Raw genomic sequence first — 23,747 nt, 5'->3', positions numbered from 1 at the left:
CAACATACTTGCCAACTTTGAAACCTCCGATTCCGGGAGGTGGGGGGTGGGGTGGGGCGTGGTTGGGGGCGTGGTTAAGAGGGGAGGAGTATATTTACAGCTAGAATTCACCAACTCGAGTATTTCATATATATATATATATATATTATATATATATATATATATATATATATATATATATATATATATATGTATATATATATGTATATATATATATATGTATATATATATGTATATATATATATATATATATATATATGTATATATATATGTATATATATATGTATGTGTATATATATATATGTATATGTGTATATATATATATATATATATATATATGTATATATGTATGTATGTATGAAATACTTTACTTTCAGTGAATTCTAACTATATATATATATATATATATATATATATATATATATTTATATTTATTTATTTTATTATACATATAAATAAAATAAATACTTGAATTTCAGTGTTCCGGAGGCTATCCAGTAGATGGCAGTATTGTCCTGTTTAAGAGTGTCACAACATTGCTGTTTACGGCAGACGAACTGCTTTACGGTAGACGAAAACGTGACTGCTGTTGTTGTGTGTTGTTACCGCGCTGGGAGGACGTTAATGAAACTGCCTAACAATAAACCCACATAAGAAACCAAGAACTCGCCCTCGATCATTCTACAGTTAAAACGTGATTGGGCAGGCACGCTGTTTATATTGTGGGAAAGCGGACGTGAAATCAGACTGTTGCCGCTGTCCCCACTCAGGTCCGCATGGAGCTGGAGGGGGCGTGGCCTCCAGCTCCGGCTGAATTCCGGGAGATTTTCGGGAGAAAATTTCTTCCGGGAGGTTTTTGGGAGAGGCGCTGAATTCCGGGAGGGTTGGCAAGTATGCCGGCCAACCTCCAATTAGTTTAAATTTCAACACAATTCCACCATAGAAAATAATAGAAAAGGTCACGTTTATTGTATATTTATGCGCTCTTTAACGGCCATTGACGTTATGTCCCGCTGCTTAGGTCGCTGGCATCCTTCTTGGAGATGCTGCGCTGTGCCGCCATGGTGACGATGCTGCGGTACAATCACTTGAGGCTCCCCTATTCTTCTCTGGCTATGCCCACTGAGGTAAGACCACCTACATTATAAAATTTGGCACCTCATCATCAATTAATTAGCAGTGATTTAGAAATATTAGTGTCACGTTCAGGGGCGTCAGGGGTAGGGTTGGGTATCGTTTGAATTCGAACGATTCCGATTCTTTGTTTCGATTCCGATTCCTGGTGATTCCCGATTCCGATTCTTTTAAGAGGCAGGGTAAAAAAAAAGTTTAGGATATTTTAAATGAGCTAGCTAACCTACAGTCTTTCTGAATGAAATAGTCTGACATTCTCCATCAATTTTAATTCTATTAACTTTTTATGAACTTTACTATAAATTCCTCACAGGGCTGTTTTCAACTAGAATATAAATATCAAATCTATGAACTTGAATATAAATATTATAAATTATGAATACATTTTCCCAGGGGTACACTTTCCTCAAGAGAGCTTTATTTTTGAAAACCTCATGAAAACACATTTACACATAAGTGTATGATGCTGCAGGAAACCTCATGAAAACACCTTTACACATAAGTGTATGATGCTGCAGGAAACCTCATGAAAACACATTTACACACACAAGTGTATGATGCTGCAGGTACTTAAAAATGTTACCGTGCTCCCACTGATGGGCTAACCTGGTGCAGAAAAGCAATTAAACAATAAGAAACAACTTGTAAAACCCAGTCCAGATTAGCAGCAGGTACAGTATAAAATCAGAGACAGTTCTTGTTTAGGAAAATGACCATTTCCGCCTTCTCAGGCAGGATGCGTGAGCGTTCTGGACAGATAGTGTCTCCTGCTGTGGAAAATACACGTTCGCTGGGTGTGGAAGAAGCTTGAACGCCGAAATAGGAGAAAGCGAGATATGACAGCAAAGGATAAGTCTTTTGTTGGTTCCACCGGACCACCACCATGCAGCAGGGTCGTCAGACATAAGTATCGGTGGAACGTCCTGGTACATCTGCAGCTCTCTCTCCACTCGTTTCTTGATGGACATGGAGCTCTGTTATTTCGCGGTTATTTCATTTTTTTTTTTAAAGTAAAGCCACACTTTCGACCACCGACGCCCGCAGTGGCGTGCGGTGAGGTTAATGTCTGGTGAGGCACACTGCATCATCACAGTCAAATTTAAAAACATATGAACCTGCAGTGCAGGTGTACCTAATGTTGTGTCCCTGCGGTCGTTCGCGGCTCCTGCAGCGCGAGCATTGTTGTTTTTGCACTTTTTGGCTTCTTGTTAAGTGACTTTTTTTGGGTGGATTCGGTCTTGCACGTGGAGGGTTTGGGTGTGGGCTTTGGTTGGTGTGGCCGCGGCGCTCCCGTCGGGCAGTGCATTCTGCGGCGGAGGTGCTTGGCACCAGGAGGCGGGGTTATGATACGAGCCTCACACAGTGTGTCTCCGCAGCAGATTTATGATCGCTCAGCACTAAAAATAAGTTACACACATACAGTTGTTGACAAAATACACTGTACATTATATACCTCAGCTAACTAAACTATGGAAATGTATAATATAATTCATATAGCAATACGGTCTCACTGCACAGCAGGCCAGCAGTTAGCCGAGTCGCAATCCATGGTGAGGCACAAGTGCCTCAACTGGCTGCTGATCACCGCACCGTCTCTTCTCAGTATTTGAACGGCAAATGTGAAAATAAAAATAAAAATAATCTAAAACTGGTGAAGTTAAATGGAAAATAACTTTAGTATAATCACTGGATACATATAACAATTTAATTTTTTTTTTTCTTTTTACTTTTTTTTTCTTTCCATGATGGCAGGTGAGGCCCCGCCTCCCCTGCCTCTAGTGACGGCACGCCACTGGACGCCCACTATCCATGCTTGAGCTTGACTGACTCGCTCGGCTATGCTAACACTTCCGGCGGTGGGCGCTTCTTCGTTGGTGTTCAGCGGCTTCTTCTTCCGGTTCGGCGGACATATTTTTTTCCGGTCGGCGGACTGGGTATCGAAAATAGGAATCGAAATTTAAACTTTTGAACGATTCCTGGAGAATCGGAAAGTTATTCCCGGTTCCAATCGATACTCGATACTCGATACCCAACCCTAGTCAGGGGGAGGGCTGGGTGGTGAGGTTTGGTTGTGGGCTTTTTCATTTTTTTTGGCACTTGACCAATGTTAATGTAAAATAAATATAGCCTTGAACGTTCAATAATAAAGTTGCTTAAACAAAATGAATGTCTAAAACTACCTAGCCTTCCTATTAAAAATACAAAATGGGTTATTCCACCAAGTTAGCAGCAAACCTAACTTTGAACACTTCACTCAGCACAGATGGCATAATGTCGTTAAAGCTAATCTTTAATATAATACATCTGTCTGGGGCTGCATAGGAGAAAGTTCTGTACACATTTGCATCTTATTAGCAATAACTGTGGTGCATTGAAAGACCTCCATAAAAGTTGGAAATTGAGGCGTCACTAGTTTTGAAGACAGATAGATGCACTACTAACATAATCATAACGATGATATATTATAATCATAGTATTCTAATTGTATTATATTGTTATTATATTATTAATCCTATTTATATCAGAATGTATACTTTACATTTTGAAGTAGAGGGAAACTTGACAGAATTATAATCATATTTAAGAAAATAATGACAACTTTTTTACTTATTAAAATCATATTCTGGACACTATGTTGAGTTTGTTGACACTTTTGTAAAAAAAATAAATGAATAACTTTTTTTAAAACGAAAACAAATATTTTATGGGGGTTTTATCAAGATATGTAAATTAATCCCATCCTTGAATAATAAAGGTTTTTAAAAAGCTGTTTTCAACTAAATCTATGCAATAATTAGTTTTTAGTGCATGTAAACATACAAAGTGTGTGTATGAGGTGGTGACTTTGGGTTTAAGGTGGGATGGTTCTTCTGTCTGGGGGCCCTGCATTTGGTGCTCAGCCCCTGGTCACATTTATTAGTTTAAATGATATTGGTAAAACAGCAAAACAGCCATTTATTTTGTTACATCGTAAATAAGTTACACTTTATCAATAATAGTATGACAGAGAAGGGGCTGTTTGCAACTTCCTCAGTTATATTTATAACTGTCTATAATTTTCACAATTATGGAATAAAAAAAAAGTTCCCGGCCCGAATGTTTTAATTTATTTATGGCGGTCATTTACCGTCCACACATACGCGTAGGGAGAGTGTGCACATATACATATATATGTTGTTATTATAATAAAATATACATTCAATGACAGCTAACGCTAACAATCCAAATCCCAATAATTACCCAACACCCAAAGTGTAGTTACGTCATTGCAAACTAGAAGCCACCAGAGAGCGGGATATATTGTGTAAAATACATTGGAAAGTTAGTGCCCTCTAGGCGTCTGTGTAAATATTGCAAACAGACCCTTTAATAAATAAATACACATAGAATGTATCATTATGCTTAATAATTGTAAACATTTTGGTGTTCTTCTTCAAATAATCCCAACTTCTACATCTAGTTGTATTCTACTTCAAATGTTTAACTGAGTGCAACACTTTTGAGATCTGGTGTTAATTAAGAGTTGAAATAGTGAAGATGGAAACGTGAAGTATTGTGACGCAGCACGGGTAGATGGTTGTGAAGTATTTCATCTAATTAAGTCCTTGACTTGATGGTTAACGAGTTGAAGGTCACGCAGGTGGTCATTGTGATTTTTCTGACCTTTCCGTGGTGTCTCTGCCCGTGTGTGCGCTGTGTGGTCCACTTGGTGTGCGAGCGGGGGCGCTAGGTCCAGCCGGCGGCCTGATGATCTATGAGTCCAGATGCAACGGCCAATTGACCATAAAATTTGGCGTGCCTTTCTGGCTCTGGCAAGCCCGACTGTAAATGGCGGCCTGACCTCTCATTATTTGCACCACCTCTCTTTCTCTCTCTCTCATTCTTTCTGCCCGCCGCTCGCCATCCCAGCATGGGCGAACTGGGGCGATGCTTCTGGAACCAATTAGTGCCGTCTGCCACTAACTAGAGCCGGCTGATGAGATTTGCACGTGAGCGCTGAGTCGCCGTTTTTATTGTCTCATGACTTCACATCTGTGCTGCTCAGGTGTTGCAGAGACAATTCAGGTTTTTCCTCACCATTAAAAAGTATTTTCCCTACAGCAGGGATCCTCAAACTGTGGTACTGCTACGCATCTAGCGCCACGCCAAATAATCATTTGAGTTTTCCCATATCAAACAGTGTTACTGTTCAAACTGTGTGTCATGTTACAGTGCCCAAAATATAACCGTATTTTCACACGGTATTTAAGCCACACCCACTAAATTTTAGGGAAAATATTTTTAGCCGGACCGGACTTTAAGCGGAAGATATACACATTGCGAAATTAGTTATTTGCACAGAAAGATTTTGTAAATGTTTGTTTACATACATTAATCGTTTCCAAACGGTGTCTGTAACATGCCAGTAAAACAACTGATGAAACAAAACCGAAGTCATCGTCGTGGACCCACTAGCTGCGGAAGCTAGATCTCCAATCAGCTAAACAGGCTCAATAACTCCACGGTGACGTTATGGTGAATTTACTGAGGATTTTTGTGCAACTGAAACAAAGCATAATGCCATTGTAATTCAATAATACTAACACAGACACTCGTAAACGTGTTAGCATATTAGCTAATGCTAATGCCGCTCGCTTGATTACATTACAATAGCACGTACAAATAGGCATGTAAACACTCCTACAGACATTACACATGGGGCTGTTTAGTGAGTATCAACAGTTTTAATTGTTTTGTAAAACTTACAAACGTTGTTTGGAGTGATTAATGAAGAATCCATGCTAGTACAACGCCATGGACTGCTAGAACACTGAACTGCATGCCGGTTAAAGGCCTACTGAAACCCACTACTACCGACCACGCCGCAGTCTGATAGTTTATATATCAATGATGAAATCTTAACATTGCAACACATGCCAATACGGCCGGGTTAGATTAGTAACGTGCAATTTTAAATTTCCCGCGGAATATTCTGCTGAAAACGTCTCGGTATGATGACGTTTGCGCATGACGTCACGGATTGCGCGGACATATTGGGACACCATTGTGGCCAGCTATTAAGTCGTCTGTTTTCATCGCAAAATTCCACAGCATTCTGGACATCTGTGTTGGTGAATCTTTTGCAATTTGTTTAATAAACAATGAAGACAGCAAAGAAGAAAGCTGTAGGTGGGATCGGTGTATTAGCGGCTGGCTGCAGCAACACAACCAGGAGGACTTTGAGTTGGATAGCAGACGCGCTACCGTGAGTACAGCTTTGGCTTCCAAACATTTGATCGCTTGCCCGTACGTGCGTGCCGCTATGTGCATGTCACATACGTAACTTTGGGGAAATATATGTGCTGTATGAACTGTACGGAGGTGAACGGTACTTTAGGCTGTGGGATTGAGTGTGTTGTGCGGGTGTTTGAGTTGCATTGGTGGGTTATATGGACGGGAGGGGGGAGGTGTTTGTTATGCGGATTCATTTGTGGCATATTAAATATAAGCCTGGTTGTGTTGTGGCTAATAGAGTACATATATGTCTTGTGTTTATTTACTGTTTTAGTCATTCCCAGCTGAATATCAGGTCCCACCCGCCTCTCACAGCATCTTCCCTATCTGAATCGCTTCCACTGCCCTCTAATCCTTCACTCTCACTTTCCTCATCCACAAATCTTTCATCCTTGCTCAAATTAATGGGGTAATCGTCGCTTTCTCTGTACGAATTGCTCTCGCTGCTGGTGGCCATGATTGTAAACTGTGCAGATGTGAGGAGCTCCACAACCTGTGATGTCACGCCACTTCCGGTACAGTCAAGGCTTTTATATCAGCGACCAAAAGTTGTGAACTTTATCATCGATGTTTTCTACTAAATCCTTTCAGCAAAAATATGGCAATATCGCGAAATGATCAAGTATGACACATAGAATGGACCTTCTATCCCCGTTTAAATAAGAAAATTTCATTTCAGTAGGCCTTTAAAGTAAAATAAAAAACTACCTGTAAATGGCACCTGCAGTGAGCGAATTTGTCCAAAAGATGGCGCCATACTACTAACAATAAAACACCTAAGTGTTGTTGCTTGTTTTTTTGTTTTTTTTATGAAATTAGTTTTATTATTGCTGTTAACGAGAAAAACATCCATGACTTGGGTTGAAAGTTTAGGAAAAAAGTAGCGGCTTATAGTCTGGAATTTACGTCACCTTAATTGTTTTCAAACGGTAACGTGGCAGTAAAACGGCTGATTAAACAAAACAGAAGTCATCGTCGTGGACCCACTAGCTGCGGAAGCTAGCGCTCCAATCAGCTAAACAGACTCAATAACTCCATGGCGAGGTTTCGGTGAATTTACAGAGGAATTTATGAAACTGTAAGAATATAAAAAGAATGCCATTGTAAGTTAATAATACTAACACAGACACTCATAAATGTGTTGGCATATTAGAGAATGCTAACGACGCTAGCGTCATTACATTACGATAGCACGTACAAATATACATGAAAACATTCCTGCAGACATCACACGGCATGGCTCGGTCGGTAAAGCGGCTGTCCCAGCAACTTGAGGGTTTCAGATTTGGACCGTCGTAGTCACTGTCGTTGTGTCCCTGGGCAAGATACTTTACCCACCTGCTCCCAGTCCCACCCACACTGGTTTAAATGTAACTTAGATAATGGGTTTCACTATGTAAAGCGCTTTGAGTCCATTCATCCATCCATTTTCTACCGTTTATCCTTTTCGGGGTTGCGGGGGGTGCTGGAGCCTATCCCAGCTGCATTCGGGCGGTAGGCGAAAGGGTACACCCTGGACAAGTCGCCACCTCATCGCAGGGCCAACACAGATAGACAACATTCGCACTCACGTTCACACACTAGGGCCAATTTAGTGTTGCCAAACAACCTATCCCCAGGTGCATGTCTTTGGAGGTGGGAGGAAGCCGGAGTACTCGGAGGGAACCCACGCAGTCACGGGGAGAACATGCACACTCCACACAGAAAGATCCCGAGCGCAGGATCGAACCCAGGACTTTCGTATTGTGAGGCAGACGCACTAAACCCTCTTCCACCGTGCTGCCCCTTTCTTTCTTCCTGGAGGTACTGCAATACCAGGTCGATGCGTGGAGTGGACGGGGCAAGCTTTGAGTCACTAGAGAAAATCACTATATAAATGTAATTAACTTCACTTAATTTCACACATGGAACGGTTTAGTAAGTGTAAACGGTTTTAATTATATTGTAAAACTTACAAACGTTGCTTGGAGTGATAAATGTAAAATCCACAAGAGGAGAACGCTGTGAACATCACTTCTGCTTCCGGTTGAAAGCACTAAATAGAAGGACACTGCAGCACCTGCAGTGAGCAAATTCGTATAAAAGATGGTGCCATAGCACAAACCATAACACACTTTCTGAGCGTTTACTTGGGTTTTACTATTTGCATTATGGCCGTCAGCAAAGAAAACTGCCTAAATTAGCCGCACCGTTTTATAAGCCACGGGGTGCAAAGCGTAGAAAAAAAGTTTGCGGCTAATAGTCCGTAATTTACAGTAAATATATTTGTTAAATAAAACACCTTTCTTGTTTTTAATGAATACTTAGGCCTACTATGCTATTGCATTATAATGTTGGGCATTTTGGTGTTACTTGGAGAGCCAAGTGTTTTCTAAGGTAGTACTTTGAGAACCACTGCCCTGGAGCTAACCAAAACTTCAGCACTGGATTTACGCTGCCCGGCAGTCACCGTTGAGCAAATCATTTGACGCGATTTCAAGTGGCAGTGCTTGATTTGGAACATTCCGCTCGCAGGTGGCGCTGGTTGAAAATCCTCACAATTGGTTCCTGACATGCCCTTTACGTGAAACCTCCCCCCAACATTTAACGACCTCTGACGTGTGACTGGAACAGGCCACTTTTTGAAGTCAAGCCAATCAATTAAAAAGTTGCAGGCGGGGGAATTCATATTTAATTGTCCTCAGGCCCCTGTGACTGTACATTTGCACCCAGCAAAAGAAGCCGCGGTGCGTTTGCGGTCCTTGAAAGCCGCTGGTGTGATATATGGCACCCTTAAAGCTCGCGATGGTATTTATGGCAGTTCTGGAGAGTTCCCCCCGTAAAGCTTGCAGGCTTGACCTGTAAACCACCGCTGCCTCCCGACGCCCACTCGCCTGCTCATATAGCCACGTCTGTGGGGATCACACCAAGGCCTCTAGACGGGAAGCTGGCAACCGTCTGTGTGAATGAACTGTGGAGCGAATGAGGTTATGATCCTATTGGGCGTGCACCGGTATTTATGCAATGCACATTGTTTTCTAACATCATAGCAAACCGAACACACGTGGTACTCTTAAAAACAGACAAACCATTGAAGAATACTAAGTGTTTCATTTCATAGGCGAGTCGTCATTCCTGCGTCCAGCGTCATCAGTTGTGGTTCTGATGCTCTATTGCGCTGCAGGGCTTTTCGCCAGGCTTGTTTTTCAGAATTTGGATTCATTTTGCGCTGATATGTGCAAGAAATACAGTGAAACTTCCATTTCCGAAATTACCGTAAATTCCAGACTCAAAGCCGCTACTTTTTTTCCTACACTTTGAACCATGCGGCTTACAAGTCGGAGCAGCTAGTTTATGGATTTTTCTTCGCTGACGCCCAAGTATAATGTAAATAGTTTAAAAAAAAACAAAAAAACAATCAAACACCCATTAAAAAAGCTAAAAATAAAGACAACTTCAGATTGTTTTCTTTGTCTTACTTTGGCCAAAAACAAACATATTACAAATAATCATCTCAAAATTCTTCAAGTTAGTTAAAAGTTGAGGAAAAAATTGGTGCGGTTTCAAAAAACCCATGAAGACCACAATGTGAATTATATTTGTGAAGTGAATTATATTTATATAGCGCTTTTCTCTGGTGACTCAAAGCGCTTTTACATAGTGAAACCCAGTATCTAAGATACATTTAAACCAGTGTGGGTGGCACTGGGAGCAGGTGGGTAAAGGGTCTTGCCCAAGGACACAATGGCAGTGACTAGGATGGCGGAAGCGGGGATCGAACCTGGAACCCTCAAGTTGCTGGCACGGCCACTCTACCAACTGAGCTATACCGCCCCGATGAACTTAGACTTTGCCTCACTGTTTTTACAAAGCCATTAAACTTCAAGCACTTCCTGTTTAGCGTTATCACGTTGGCAGTTCACCATTAAAGACGTTTGGAAAAGCGGCATTGGCGACATCCGCAACTGCCACAACACATTCATTTATTATCATGCAACTATTACAATAATAATAAACATAACAAAAATGAGACCATATTAGCCGAACTCAATGTAACATAACTACAAACTTAACCAACGTGATCACACATTAAAACACATTTTTACCATGGAGTTCAGGGTGCGCATCAGGCATTCAACCAATTGCAAGCGCTGCATCGAACTCTAAAAATATGATGGTTATGTTGACTTAAGTCTTTGCATTTTACCGTTTCGTTATTTTATCCGTTAAGTGGATCATCGGTGGCGACTTGTCCAGGGTGTACACCGCCTTCCGCCCGATTGTAGCTGAGATAGGCTCCAGCACCCCCCGCCACCCCGAAAGGGATAAGCAGTAGAAAATGGATGGATCATTTACAATGAAAGAGGGTATTGCCGCTACTGCCGCCATCTGCTGCCAGCCACAAAAGGAGCAGCTGATTGCTTGCACCTGCGCTAGTTGGAGTAGCGGCAGCCAATCCAGACGGCGGTTAAAGTCAGCTGACACGTCATCTTTAAACACTCTCAAGTGTGACGTGGGTTACACTTGAATCGCTATTGCGACATACAGTGGACACATTTAGAACAGCAGTTTCTCTCATTAAAAAATTTATTTAATTTTTATATTTCGCAAACTCATTTGCAAGCTGCGGGCCGGATTCAACCTGTTGGCGGGCCGTACGTTTGACACTCCTGGTTTAGACTGAGCTATGAACCTACCGGAAGTGCAGTTGCGTTCGGTCTTCTAGCTGTCCATAGCGTTTTTACTCGTATGGATTCTTAATAACTTCAAGACACGTTTGCAAGTTTTACAGTATATTTAAAACCATTTTTACTTACTAAACCGGCCCATATGTATGAGTGTTTTAATGCATATTCGTACATGCTGTGGTAATGTAATGAAGTACTAGCTACTATGCAGTTTCGTAAATTCACCAAAACGTCACCGTGGAGTTATTAAATCTGTTTAGGTGATTAGTTTTTTTTGATCAGCCGTTTTACTGCCATGTTACAAACACCGTTTGGAAATGATTAATGTATTTGAATAAACATTTGACAAAATGTTTGTGTGTAAAAAAACTCATTTCACAACGTATATATCTGTGGCTTATAGTCCGGTCCGGCTAATATATAATAACAATTGTTTTCTTCTAAGATTTAGTGGGTTATATACCGGTGCGCTCTATAGTCTGGAAAATACGGTAATTGGTTCTTGTAAATAATGTTTCCCCATAAACAATGTACATGTTAATGAAGTCCATATTTTAGTAAGAGTTTGAAGACAATATAAAGCGCTATACAGACCGTATATAAAACAAACATAACAATAAAATAGAATGTACAGTAATTATTGCACTTAAAATGTTTAAGAGCAGTCATACATTGTACAAGGTAGAAAAAAAGGAATACTGATGGATCGCCATAAAGGTGGCTCCCCGTAGAAAAGGTGGGGAAAGGTAAACACGGTGGCAGGATGAGTAAAAAAAAAGTCAATCCCAGACTAAGCTGCTATGGGGGGAGGGGGATCAGTTTGGGGCCAAGAAAAAAACCCTTAAGCAACAATAAGCACATATAAACACATGTTATGACACACAGACAACCTGAGACTTGCAATAGGGAAGAGGGTTTGTAACTGCTGCCACCTGGCGCTGCTCTGTACACCATCGTACCGCAAAGGGTTGAGCGGCGAAGGTTTGGGGGGTAGGGAGTGGATGTGCGCGTATGTGTGGTAGTCCATGGGTGTATGTTTTGTCTATAAGTCTGGAGGTCTCGCCGCTCTGCGTCAGTAAACAGAGACAACATCCCAAGTGTTCTATAAGAATGGGAGGATTCAGAGCGTCTTTCGCTGCACTTGTCTCACTGGGGTGTTTACAGCACAGCCTTACCAAGGCTATTGCAGAAGGAGTCGAATTGCAGATAAGAATTGTTATTCGTTGGTTGAGCATACACATTCTAATAATTTTTGTGTCCCCTCTCAAATTGATCATCATTTCACCTTGCAGTGCGGAAACTTCTCCGAGATGTTATCCAATTTTGTTATTCGATTCCGAGATCGCCAAAGTCTGAGGGCCCATAGCTCCTCCCAGTCGCGAGGGTTTGATGGGTAAACTATCTATTTAATAACAAAGTCAAAACAACAACAAACTGAACTGTCCTCCTGCTATGCAGCCGCCCTGCCCGCACACATGCACACACTCTGTCACTAGCCCTGTGGTGCACTCGCAGTTTGAAATCCAAAAACTCCTTAACTTTAACAGCTCGGTCGCTACAATAATTAGGAATACAAAAAAATGTATCCAGTTTACCTTGTCGGTTAATTTTCTTGCTGTGGAACCGAAAAAAATGTGGTGGAGGAGGCAGTGTCAACAACGCTGTGGATACTTTCTATTTGTTTCCAAAAAAATAGTTTCAGCTCACTTTTAAGAGTTGCAATTATTATTAAAAAACAATTATTAAAAAAACAATTATTTATACACACACATACACAAAAAAACAAAAATTGGTACCTTTGAGTTCTGTTGTCAATTCCCAGGTTCCAGGAATTGGCACAGTATCAGTTCAAATGTGAAAGGTACCCATACCTACTTACACGATGTTGTTCCTACTTCTTCTACACAACACGTTCAGATTATACAGCATTTGAGCCCCACTTAGACCAATTCAATTGGCCAAAATGTGCGGGAAGTTAATAATTCAAAAATAAGTCGGTGGTGATTTGTTGCATTGGCAACTGACCATTCCATGATTGTGCTGCTTGTCTCTTTGTAAGAGCTCATTTTTTACTGCCGACTTGTCTGTGGAAAGATAAATGTCCAGGTCAGATCAATATTTTCAAGTTCAAGTCCAACACAAAGGCCCAGCCAAAGCAGCAGAAAAAACACAAACCCCTGCTCTTTCTTTTCCTGGCATGGCTGCCGTGGCGGACAGATAAGACGACCCAGGGTGGGGAGGTCATCGTTATTTCAGGCGCTCAACGTCCCCTCCGCCAAAACCCTCACGTGCGAAGGGTCTAGGCGGGAAGATGTGGTAGCGAGAGGCGGTGGAAAGTCCTAAGGATGACATCATGTGCGCGCTCTCAGGAATGGAAAGAGAAAGGAAATCTCCTCCCCGGGAGAAAAATGGAGGTTTTTTTTAGAGCAATACTGATCTCGGTGTAAACATCAGGGTGGTCGAGTGTACACGGTGTGAAATATTATCACGCAGCGTGCAGGGGACCGTGCCCGTCAAACGCGAACCACTTGGTTTATGTTGTCAAAACACTTGCCAGGTAATGTTGTGGAAGTTTTCACTGAAATCGGACCTCTAAGAGTTTCACACAGGGTTTTTGGAGCTTGTTGGTGGGCTTGCCGCCAAATGTAGCCTCCTGCATGTGCTTTAATTAACAAGCAAAATAAATAACAGCCATCCAGTGTAGTGTAAAACCCGCCTTGAGAGAGTCCTCAGTCACCTAAGGTTGTGTTTGTTGTTGAGCCGCGAGCGCCCCCTGGAGAGTCCCGAAAAAAATATCTGTTTTTCAGCTGTGGCCCGTATGGGCTGCAACGGTACTCAGTTGTAATACACTTTTCCACCACTTGTGGCAGTAATTGCAATATCAAACAAACAGAAGTCTGGAGCTAAAGTCATAGAGAAGTTTCTTAAGCGCAAAAATTATGACTAAAGTGGTGAAGCTAAATTTTAGTTTGCACTTAAATGTAGTTAAAACATTTTTATTTTATTATTCATTTAGCTAGAATTCGAGTACAACAAATTGTTGTTTTAAGCACAAACCCTTTCAAGATTAGACAATTGTACAGGGTTACAGAAAAGGAACGCTAATTTATTTCAGCACTGTGTAATTGTATGTACACTTATTTTTCATCACTTTTTATGGGTCCCTTCTTTTGCAGTATATTTGATGAGTATTTATTTTTGTAATCCGCCGTACCTAAGCCTTCATAATAATAATTGTGATTAACACATGCTTTCGTATCATTTAACAAGGTTTTCTTTGTTAAACCATAAGTAGGTTAGATACAATTTTTGAATACGATTAAAATCAAGAGTAAGATTTTCCGAACAATAAAGCCACACCAACTACATTTTTGAAGAAAAACATATTTTTCCATATACGAGCCGCACGGGACGATAAGCCGCAGATATAAGCGTTGTGAAATTAGTTATTTAAACAGAAAGATTTGGTAAATGTTTCTTGACATACCTTAATAGTTGCCAGACAGTGTAATACGACAGTAAAATGGATGATCAAACAAAACAGAAGTCATCGTCATGGGCCCACTAACTGTATAAGCTAGCTCTCCAATCAGCTAAACAAACTCAATAACATTTTGGTGAATTTACTGAGGAATTTGTGAAACTGAAACAATATGAAAATAATTATATTGTAAATTAATAATACTAACACACTCTTAAAGGCCTACTGAAACCCACTACTACCGACCACGCAGTCTAATAGTTTATATATCAATGATGAAATCTTAACATTGCAACACATGCCAATAAGGCCGGGTTAGATTACTAAAGTGCGATTTTTAAATTTCGCGCCAAATATCCTGCTGAAAACGTCTCGGTATGATGACGCCTGCGCGTGACGTCACGGATTGTAGAGGACATTTTGGGACAGCATTGTGGCCAGCTATTAAGTCGTCTGTTTTCATCGCAAAATTCCACAGTATTCTGGACATCTGTGTTGGTGAATCTTTTGCAATTTGTTCAATGAACAATGGAGACAGCAAAGAAGAAAGCTGTAGGTGGGAAGCGGTGTATTTCGGCCGGCTGCAACAACACAAACACGTAGCCGGTGATTCATTGTTTACATTCCGGAAAGATGACAGTCAAGCTTTACCATTGGCCTGTGGAGAACTGGGACAACAGAGACTCTTACCAGGAGGACTTTGAGTTGGATACGCAGACCCGGTACCGTGAGTATGTACGCAGCTGCAGCTTCCAAACATTTGATCGTTTGCCCGTACGTGCGTGCCGCTATGTGCATGTCACGTACGTAACTTTGGGGACTTTGGGGAAATATATGTGCTGTATGACCTTTGGGGAGGTGAGCGGTACTTTGGGCTGTGGGATTAAGTGTGTTGTGCAGGTGTTTGAGTTGTATTGGTGGGTTGTATGGACAGGAGGGGGGAGGTGTTTGTTATGCGGGATTAATTTGTGGCATATTAAATATAAGCCCGGTTGTGTTGTGGCTAATAGAGTATATATATATATGTCTTGTGTTTATTTACTGTTTTAGTTATTCCCAGCTGAATATCAGGTCCCACCCGCCTCTCACAGCATCTTCCCTATCTGAATCGCTTCCACTGCCCTCTAGTCCTTCACTCTCACTTTCCTCATCCACAAATCTTTCAGCCTCGCTCAAATTAATGGGGAAATCGTCGCTTTCTCGGTCCAAATCGCTCTCGCTGCTGGTGGCCATGATTGTAAACAATGTGCAGATGTGAGGAGCTCCACAACCGGTGACGTCACACGCATATCGTCTGCTACTTCCGGTACAGGCAAGGCTTTTTTATCAGCGACCAAAAGTTGCGAACTTTATCGTCGATGTTCTCTACTAAATCCTTTCAGCAAAAATATGGCAATATCGCGAAATGATCAAGTATGACACATAGAATGGACCTGCTATCCCCTTTTAAATAAGAAAATCGCATTTCAGTAGGCATTTAAACATCGTAGCATATTGACTAATGCTTACAACGCTCGCTTGAATACATTATGATAGCATATACAAATATGAATGAAAACACTACTGACATCACACATGGGACGGTTTAGTAAGTATGAATTGTTTTAGTTATATTGTAAAACTTACAAATGTTTGGACTGATGAATGAAGAATCCGTGAGGGAAGAAACGCTACGGACGATTAGAAGACGAAACAGAACTTGTACTTCCGGTTGAAAGCTCTAACTAGTAGGACACTGCAGCAGCGGCAGTGAGAAAACTCGTCCAAAAGATGGCGCCATAGCACAAACGATAACACACCATTTCAATGTCTTTGCTTGTTTTTTTAATTTTCAAAACTATTTGCATTATGAACGAGTTTCAAAGCATAGGAAAAAAAAGTAGCGGCTTATAGTCTGGAATTTACGGAAATTCTGTGTTAATATTTTAACAGTTAAGAACCTCTGACCTAAGGGATGATTGGGGACTAAACGTTCTCAGTACTAACGAGAAGTTTGATGAAAAATGAAGGTTTTAGGTGCTCTCTTAAACATTGAGAGGGTGTCTGCTCCCCCAGGACTGAATTTGGAAGATGTTTCTTCTCACCAAAGCGGAATTAAAGCACTAAAACTCATAGTACCATGAATTGATTTACGTGGACCCCGACTTAAACAAGTTGAAAAACGTATTCGGGTGTTACCATTTAGTGGTCAATTGCACGGAATATGTACTGTTCTGTGCAATCTACTAATAAAAGTTTCAGTCAAAGTTTAAATCAAAGTTAAGGACGTGCATTATGTTCGGCTGTAAATACGTCAGATTTCGAAAGTCAAATCTTCTCGAATGAAGGTAGGCTTTCATCACTCAGCACTCCGTTTATTAACATCTCCCTGTGACACACTCAATTCCTGGCTAACAATCACACACAATAGTTGTGTAGTAAAATCAGATTCTTTTTGCTCCTGCCCGGAAAAGCTTACCTTCTGCCAGTTTTTTGGGTCGGTCACCTTTGTCAGCCACTTTATTATTGTGCTTTATTGTGTCGTATACCGTCCACTCGCTTGGAGACGTCCGTCCTTGAAGCCCAAACGGTTCGCCGATGCTCCTTCCAAGTTGGCTGCCATTGGAGCGTGAGACGGTGGAAAAAAGGTCAAAACGAGGGAGACTAAAAGCAGCATTGGAAAGCGGTCGCGTGCAAAAGCTTCCCAGTCGTTTCAAGGTTTAGAAGGGAAACATGTTTTTTTATTGGGTAACATTTAAACATTTTTAGTTACTGGCAAATGCACGTCATGCTGCTGAGATTCGGCACAATAGCGTAAATGGTCCTCTTGATGCCTCCATTGTAATCTAATCAGTCAATTATTTGGTCAGGCATCGAGTCAGTCAGTCTTGGTGGGTTAGTTAGTTAGTAGTAATTATCAGTGCTGGCCCTTGGCATAAACACTATATGCCAGGGGTGTCCAAACGTTGTTTTTTTTTACTGAGGGCCACATAGTGAAAAATTAAATCATGCGGGGGCCATTTTGATATTTTTCATTTTCAAAACCAATACAATATATACATCTTTTTTTAACCTTTCAGGCTCCCCTCAAGTTTGGTCATGGATACCCAGAAGGGTCTCAGTCATAACAATGTGAAAATAAGTTTTATATTATTATTATATATATATATATTTTTTTCAATGCTTAAATCTCTAGATCAACTTCTGGTCTGTCTGTTGTTGTTTTTTTGTCAAAACCCTGTTATATGGCAAAAATATATAATATGCAATGATTTACCACAGAAAAATGTAATTGTAATTTTTGATTTGAAGTAATTGGAGCCTTATATTGGTCAATAATTCATTACATTTATATTAATTCATGATTATTTTTTAGCAATGACAGTTTAAAAAATTCCCACAAATTATTGGGGATCCGAAATAGCCCCACTCATAAAAGTGTTAAAAACAAGTTAGACATGTTTTGTATACTTTCAACACTGAAGTCTGTAGATCTATTTCAACTTGTTTTTTGTATGGCAAACACACAAAATACGCCATATTTTCCCCAAAAAATATTTTGTGCTATTTTAGATGGGAATTAATAGGACCCTCGAATAGTTCAATAATTCATGACATTGATTTGGATTCATTATTTTTTTTAAAGAAAAAAACAGCCTGCTTTTGCAACTGTGTTATCAAAATTGCAACTTTTTCTTGTTATATTTCACCTGTTTGCTCTTTATTCCACTTTTGTTAGATGTTTTTTTTGTTTTTTTTAATAGTATCTTTTGAATGTGCCGCGGGCCGTTTAAAAAGTAGCTATGTGCCGCAAATGGCCCCATGACCACATTTTGGATACCTCTGCTCTATGCGGTTGTTGAGGGCCACAACCACTAGGGAGGCCACAAGATCATGGCTTTCGGCCTTTGTAAAGATTCAAATATTTTTTTCTAAATTTCATTTAAATTAAATTAGAATATGGTTTTCTAGATTTCAATTAAATCTGTCACTTATAAACTACAACATCATACAAGTTGCAAAATCAGTTTTGCTTTGAAATTTCAATAAAATGTTTTTTTTGTATCAAATCAAATCATTCACACACAGCGCCAACATTTGAGAACCCGGATGATCTGATAGAAGAACGGTAAAAATATAATACATCTTTTAGAGGCAGCATCAGACAAAGTTATGTTTAAGTTTTACTTTTGCATCGATTAGAACACAACTGTGGTGCGTTTAAGGAACCTCGCATAAAGTTAGAAACAAAAGCGCCACTAGTTTTCAAAGACAGGGGAGGCTTACCCCGAGTAGAGGCACTAATAATTAACATTATGGTTATTATCCACTATTAGGATGGCTATTTTTTACATCTGAACCGATACTGTACCAATTCCCGTTACTTGTGAATTGATACCGGTACTTTTGTGTGCATTAATAAATGTTGTTTGTTCAATATTAAAAACTCACTTTTATAATGTAACATATAAAAATTAGCTGATTATGGTAACTGGAGGTGGGAATCTTTGGGCACCTCACGATTCGATTACGATTCAGAACCTACGATTCGATTAAAAATCGATTATTAATGCAACTATAATTCATATATATTGATGTAGTTTTAAATTTATTTTCATTTCCCTAAATACGTGTTTATCACTTGCAACTTTAGAAAAACAGTGCATTTGTAATGAGAAACAGTTAAATTTATTCTCACATTTATTAAATTAATGGAAATGTGTGCATAACTGGAACATAAGTGCCCGATAGTAAAGGAGCTGGTCGGATCTTTTGTTGAGGTGGCTCACTGCTGTCAACCAAATTTTAGAACTGTTTACTTTATTTACAATAAGTAAATCGATTATCGATTATTGACGTTTACTAATCGATTTAATAATCGTCCATGTCCGAATTGTGATGCATCTAAAAATCCATTATTCCCCCCCAACTCTGATGGTAACTGTTCTGTCCATGTTTTAAAAAGCTTGTTTCAACCAAATTAAGTCTAATTGTTTTTTTAGTGCGTGTAAACATACTGAGTGTGTGTATGTGGGGCGTGACTTTAGGTGAGGGTGGGGTGTCTTATCATTTAGCAGTCCAAAAATAATAAATAGGCAACATTAAAGACCAAAATGGGCCTCAAACAAAATCTTGTTTAGGGCCGCACAAAGCCTAGGGCCTTGGTTACTCCACAGATACTTGGCGAGTTAGTTGTCAATTATTCAGTCATTTATTTGGTTAGTGTAACTGTTCAAGAAGAAGTGCCAAAAAAAGGTTTCTGAATCGTTTAAAACATTTTAAGAATCAATTTACAAAAAGACGTTATATAGACCAGGGGTTCTTAACCTTTTTGAACCTCGGGGCCCAACTTTTCCACAACAGAGGGGCCCGGGGGCCCACTAAAATATTAACATTGAGTTCGTAATCTTACTCTTGATTTTAATCGTATTCAATAATTATATTTAACCTATTTACAATTTAACAGGATAAACCTTGTCTAATAATATGAAAGCATGTGTTAATCACACATATTATTATTAAAGCTTTGCCCGGACTGATTACAAATATAAATACTAATCAAATAAACTGCAAAGGGAGAGACTCATAAATACTTATGAACAATAAGTGTACATACAATTACGCAGTGCTGAAATTAATTAATTCTAACTCAATGAATACCAAAATATAATAAAAAATGTTTCTTAACTAATTTAAAGTGCAAATTAAAATACAGCTTTGCCACTTTAGTCATAATTTTTGCGCTTAAGAAACTTCTGACTTTAGCCAAGGCGTATTTTTTTTAAAATATTGTCATTACTGCCACACGTGGTGGAAAAGTGTATTACAACTGAGTACGGACCACAGCTGAGAAACCGATATTTTTGGCGGCCCGACAATGGTTAAGAAACACTGACATAGATCATCTCAGCACTTAATCGCTGTGTGTATACTATACACTAGGGATATTCAACTTTTGTGGGCCAAATTTCCAGAAAGCAAAGGACAGAGGGAGCAGACTTATCTCTTCACTATTATTGTTATTTTGTATGTTCCTGAGAACCAGTGTCTTTTGCAGTGGACATCTGATTTTTGTCTACGTTGTCAGACTCACGAGTTTTGGGGAAAAAAATTGCCCTGCCCATACAAGAGTAGCTCTCAGCATTTTTAAAGGACAGACTGCCAAAAGCTAGTCAAATATGAAATACAGTAGAACCTCTATTTGCGGATCTAATTAGTTATTGAACAGGTTTCGGTTCGTAAAGGGAAAAGTTCATATAGTGAAGCAAATTTCTCCGTAAAAATCAACATAAATATGAGTAATGGGATGCAGCCTCGAAAAAAGTCCATATTTTAGTCAAGGTTTGTATACTTTGAACGCAGTATAAAGTACTATTCAGTATGCGTTAACACCAATTTCCTTTATCTTTGGACACAATGTTTTTGATCGGCCCATACCGTACAGTAAGTGCGGGAAAACCGGCACCGCAGCCACAAGTTGGAACACATAAAGAGCAGAAACGGACAAGGAAAAGTGCACACTGAATGGCAAGGCTAGCTCAAAAGTAGGTGGCTCTCCCGACAAAACCGAGGCTGTCAGCGAACACGTCCCAAACACCAGCCGCCAGCAGCTAGTTCCCCACCGTCTCTCCCCCGTCGGAAAGCCTACACGAAACAACTTCAACCAACAAACTTTCCACAAAAATGGCAACATTTTAATTATGTCACCGTTAGTGACCATTTGGTTGTGTCTAGTCCCATGTTGATAGTGTTTAAATTATAAAATGATCTCTTAGGTACACTTACTGTAATTTCCTGACCAAAGAGCACACCTAATTATATTCGTTATACTATTTTGATTGTGTACATACCAGGGTTGTCCCGGTGGTACTGGTACAAAAATGTGTTTCGGTACTTTTCAGAATAAAGAGGATTTAAATTGTGGCTTTTTTTTTTAGCAGAAAATCTTATGATACATTGTTTCTTATTGCAATCAAATAACAATTTTGTCAATAAATAAGATAGTGAACATACGAGGCAACTTCTCTTTTAGTAATAAGTTAGCAAACAAAGGCTCCTAATTTGTCTGCTGATGTATGCAGTAACATATTGTGTCTTTTCCCATTGTATTATTTTGTCTAATTTATGAGGCACAAGCGGTAGAAAATGTATTATTAATGTACTTGTTCATTTACTGTTAATATCTACTTATTTTCTGTTTTCACATGTTCTATCTACACTTCTGTCATACTTGCCAACCCTCCCGTTTTTAGCGGGAGAATCCCGGTATTCAGCGCCTCTCCCGACAACCTCCCGGCAGAGATTTTCTCCCGACAAACTCCCGGTATTCAGCCGGAGCTGGAGGCCACGCCCCCTCCAGCTCAATGCGGACCTGAGACTGAGTGGGGACAGCCTGTTCTCACCTCACGTCCGCTTTCCCACAATATAAACAGCTTGCCTGCCAAATGAAATAAATATATATAAATAAAATATATATATATATATATATATATATATATATATATATATATATATATATATATATATATATATATATATATATATATATATATATATATATATATATATATATATATATATATATAGCTAGAATTCACTGAAAGTCAAGTATTTCATACATATATATATATATATATATATATATATATATATATATATATATATATATATATATATATATATATATGAAATACTCGAGTTGGTGAATTCTAGCTGTAAATAACCACGCCCCCCCACCCCCCCCCCCCCCACCCCCCCCCCCCACCTCCTGATATTGGAGGTCTCAAGGTTGGCAAGTATGACTTCTGTTAAAATGTAATAATCTCTTATTCTTCTGTTGTTTGATACTTTACATTAGTTTAGGGTGATACTACAAATTCTGGTATCAATCCAATACCAAGTAGTTACAGGATCATACATTGATCATAATTAAAGTTCTCCTGTGTCCAGGGACGTATTTTCTGGGTTTATAAACAATAAAAAAATGACAAAATATTTTGTGATCATAAAAATATTGATGTAATCATTGGAGTATTGACTATATATGGCTAAGGTACTTGGTATCATTACAGTCGATGTCTGTACCACTTCTGACATTTCTTTACCTTCAGGAGCGCTAGCTTGCTGTTAGCAGTTAGCTATTGTATCCTCCTACGGTGTGTATTACGGTGTTTAGCTAATCCTTGTTCTGCAGGGATAATACTTGTAAAAAACTAAGTTTGTCGCCATGGAGGCCAGGATTAATGATTTAGAAATAGCTAAAACACTGCAGACTGCGGCTGGACGTTAGCCGCTGGCTAGCTATATTTTAAAGCACCTCTTACAGAGCGGTGCTTCAGTGTTATAGCTTCAATTTTATTGTCAGTTTTAAGCCAAAATGCATCCATTCTCCCTTTTCTACGTCCATACTGTTTTTGCTTGTAGGTACTCTGTGCGTGTGCGTTGTTTAACATCCATCTCTGCTCGCTTTACCAGCAATATCACTGCGCCATGTCCGGGAAAAAAAAAGTACTGGTATTTTTTAGAAGCAGTATAGTACCGTATTTAATTCATTAGTACTGCGGTACTTTTAGTACTGGTTTACCGTTCAACCCTAGTACATACAGTTGGCAGTTGTTGGCTGCACACAAAATATGAAATATTTACACTGGCGCTTGTTCATTCACAAATTTAACAAAAAAACATGCATAGAGAGAGCTGTTTGTCCTTCTCCTTCGCATTCTTTAGTAAGACAGAAGACTTGGGTTTGTTTTGTCCTGCGTTTTCTCTGCCTCGTTTTCGCTTTCGTTTTGAGGCAGGTCGCCTCTGGTCTTGTGCCTATTTTGCGTTCAGCGGTGAGGCATTTCAGGGCCCGTTGGTGGTGGTGGTGGATTTCCATTTCGTGCGGCAGCTGGATCCTTTTTTAATGGTCTGGTCGATCGCCTTGGGCTTTGGAGCTGTATCGTGTCTTTTCCATGATGATGGTGAGTGCAAAACGCAAGAAATGGCTGACCGTGTGAGTGTGTTTGATTTAATGCGACCAAAATAATTGGTTCACCGTGACCTGTTTGGCAATTTCATCAGTCTGATGGGTCGAGGCTAAATTTATTGGCAGCATGTGAAGCTTGTTAACCCGTAAAAATCCATAAATTAGCCAGGGCATTTTGTAAAGCACAGTTATAAGTATGGGGAAAAAAGTAGCGGCTTATAGACCGGAAATTATGTTATTAAAG

At 39.8% G+C, this 23,747-nt stretch overlaps 1 protein-coding gene across 3 annotated transcripts in view; it reads left to right on the top strand.

Moving 5' to 3' along the window:
* agmo (alkylglycerol monooxygenase) overlaps positions 1–23,747 on the top strand; it is a 225,284-nt gene that overhangs the window by 158,340 nt on the left and 43,197 nt on the right. For all 3 annotated transcript variants that reach the window (XR_009827738.1, XM_062062713.1, XM_062062715.1), the window contains exon 12: positions 1,022–1,127. Coding sequence is in view for 2 of the 3 variants with exons in the window: in XM_062062713.1 (XP_061918697.1) it covers positions 1,022–1,127 (106 nt within the window). In the remaining variant the exon portion in view is untranslated. The remainder of the gene's footprint in view (positions 1–1,021; positions 1,128–23,747) is intronic.

This window comes from Entelurus aequoreus, linkage group LG11, assembly GCF_033978785.1.
Source record: "Entelurus aequoreus isolate RoL-2023_Sb linkage group LG11, RoL_Eaeq_v1.1, whole genome shotgun sequence".
Lineage (NCBI taxonomy): Eukaryota > Metazoa > Chordata > Actinopteri > Syngnathiformes > Syngnathidae > Entelurus > Entelurus aequoreus.
Note: the sequence above shows the minus strand (reverse complement) of the source record. Positions and strands in the feature narration are given on the sequence as shown.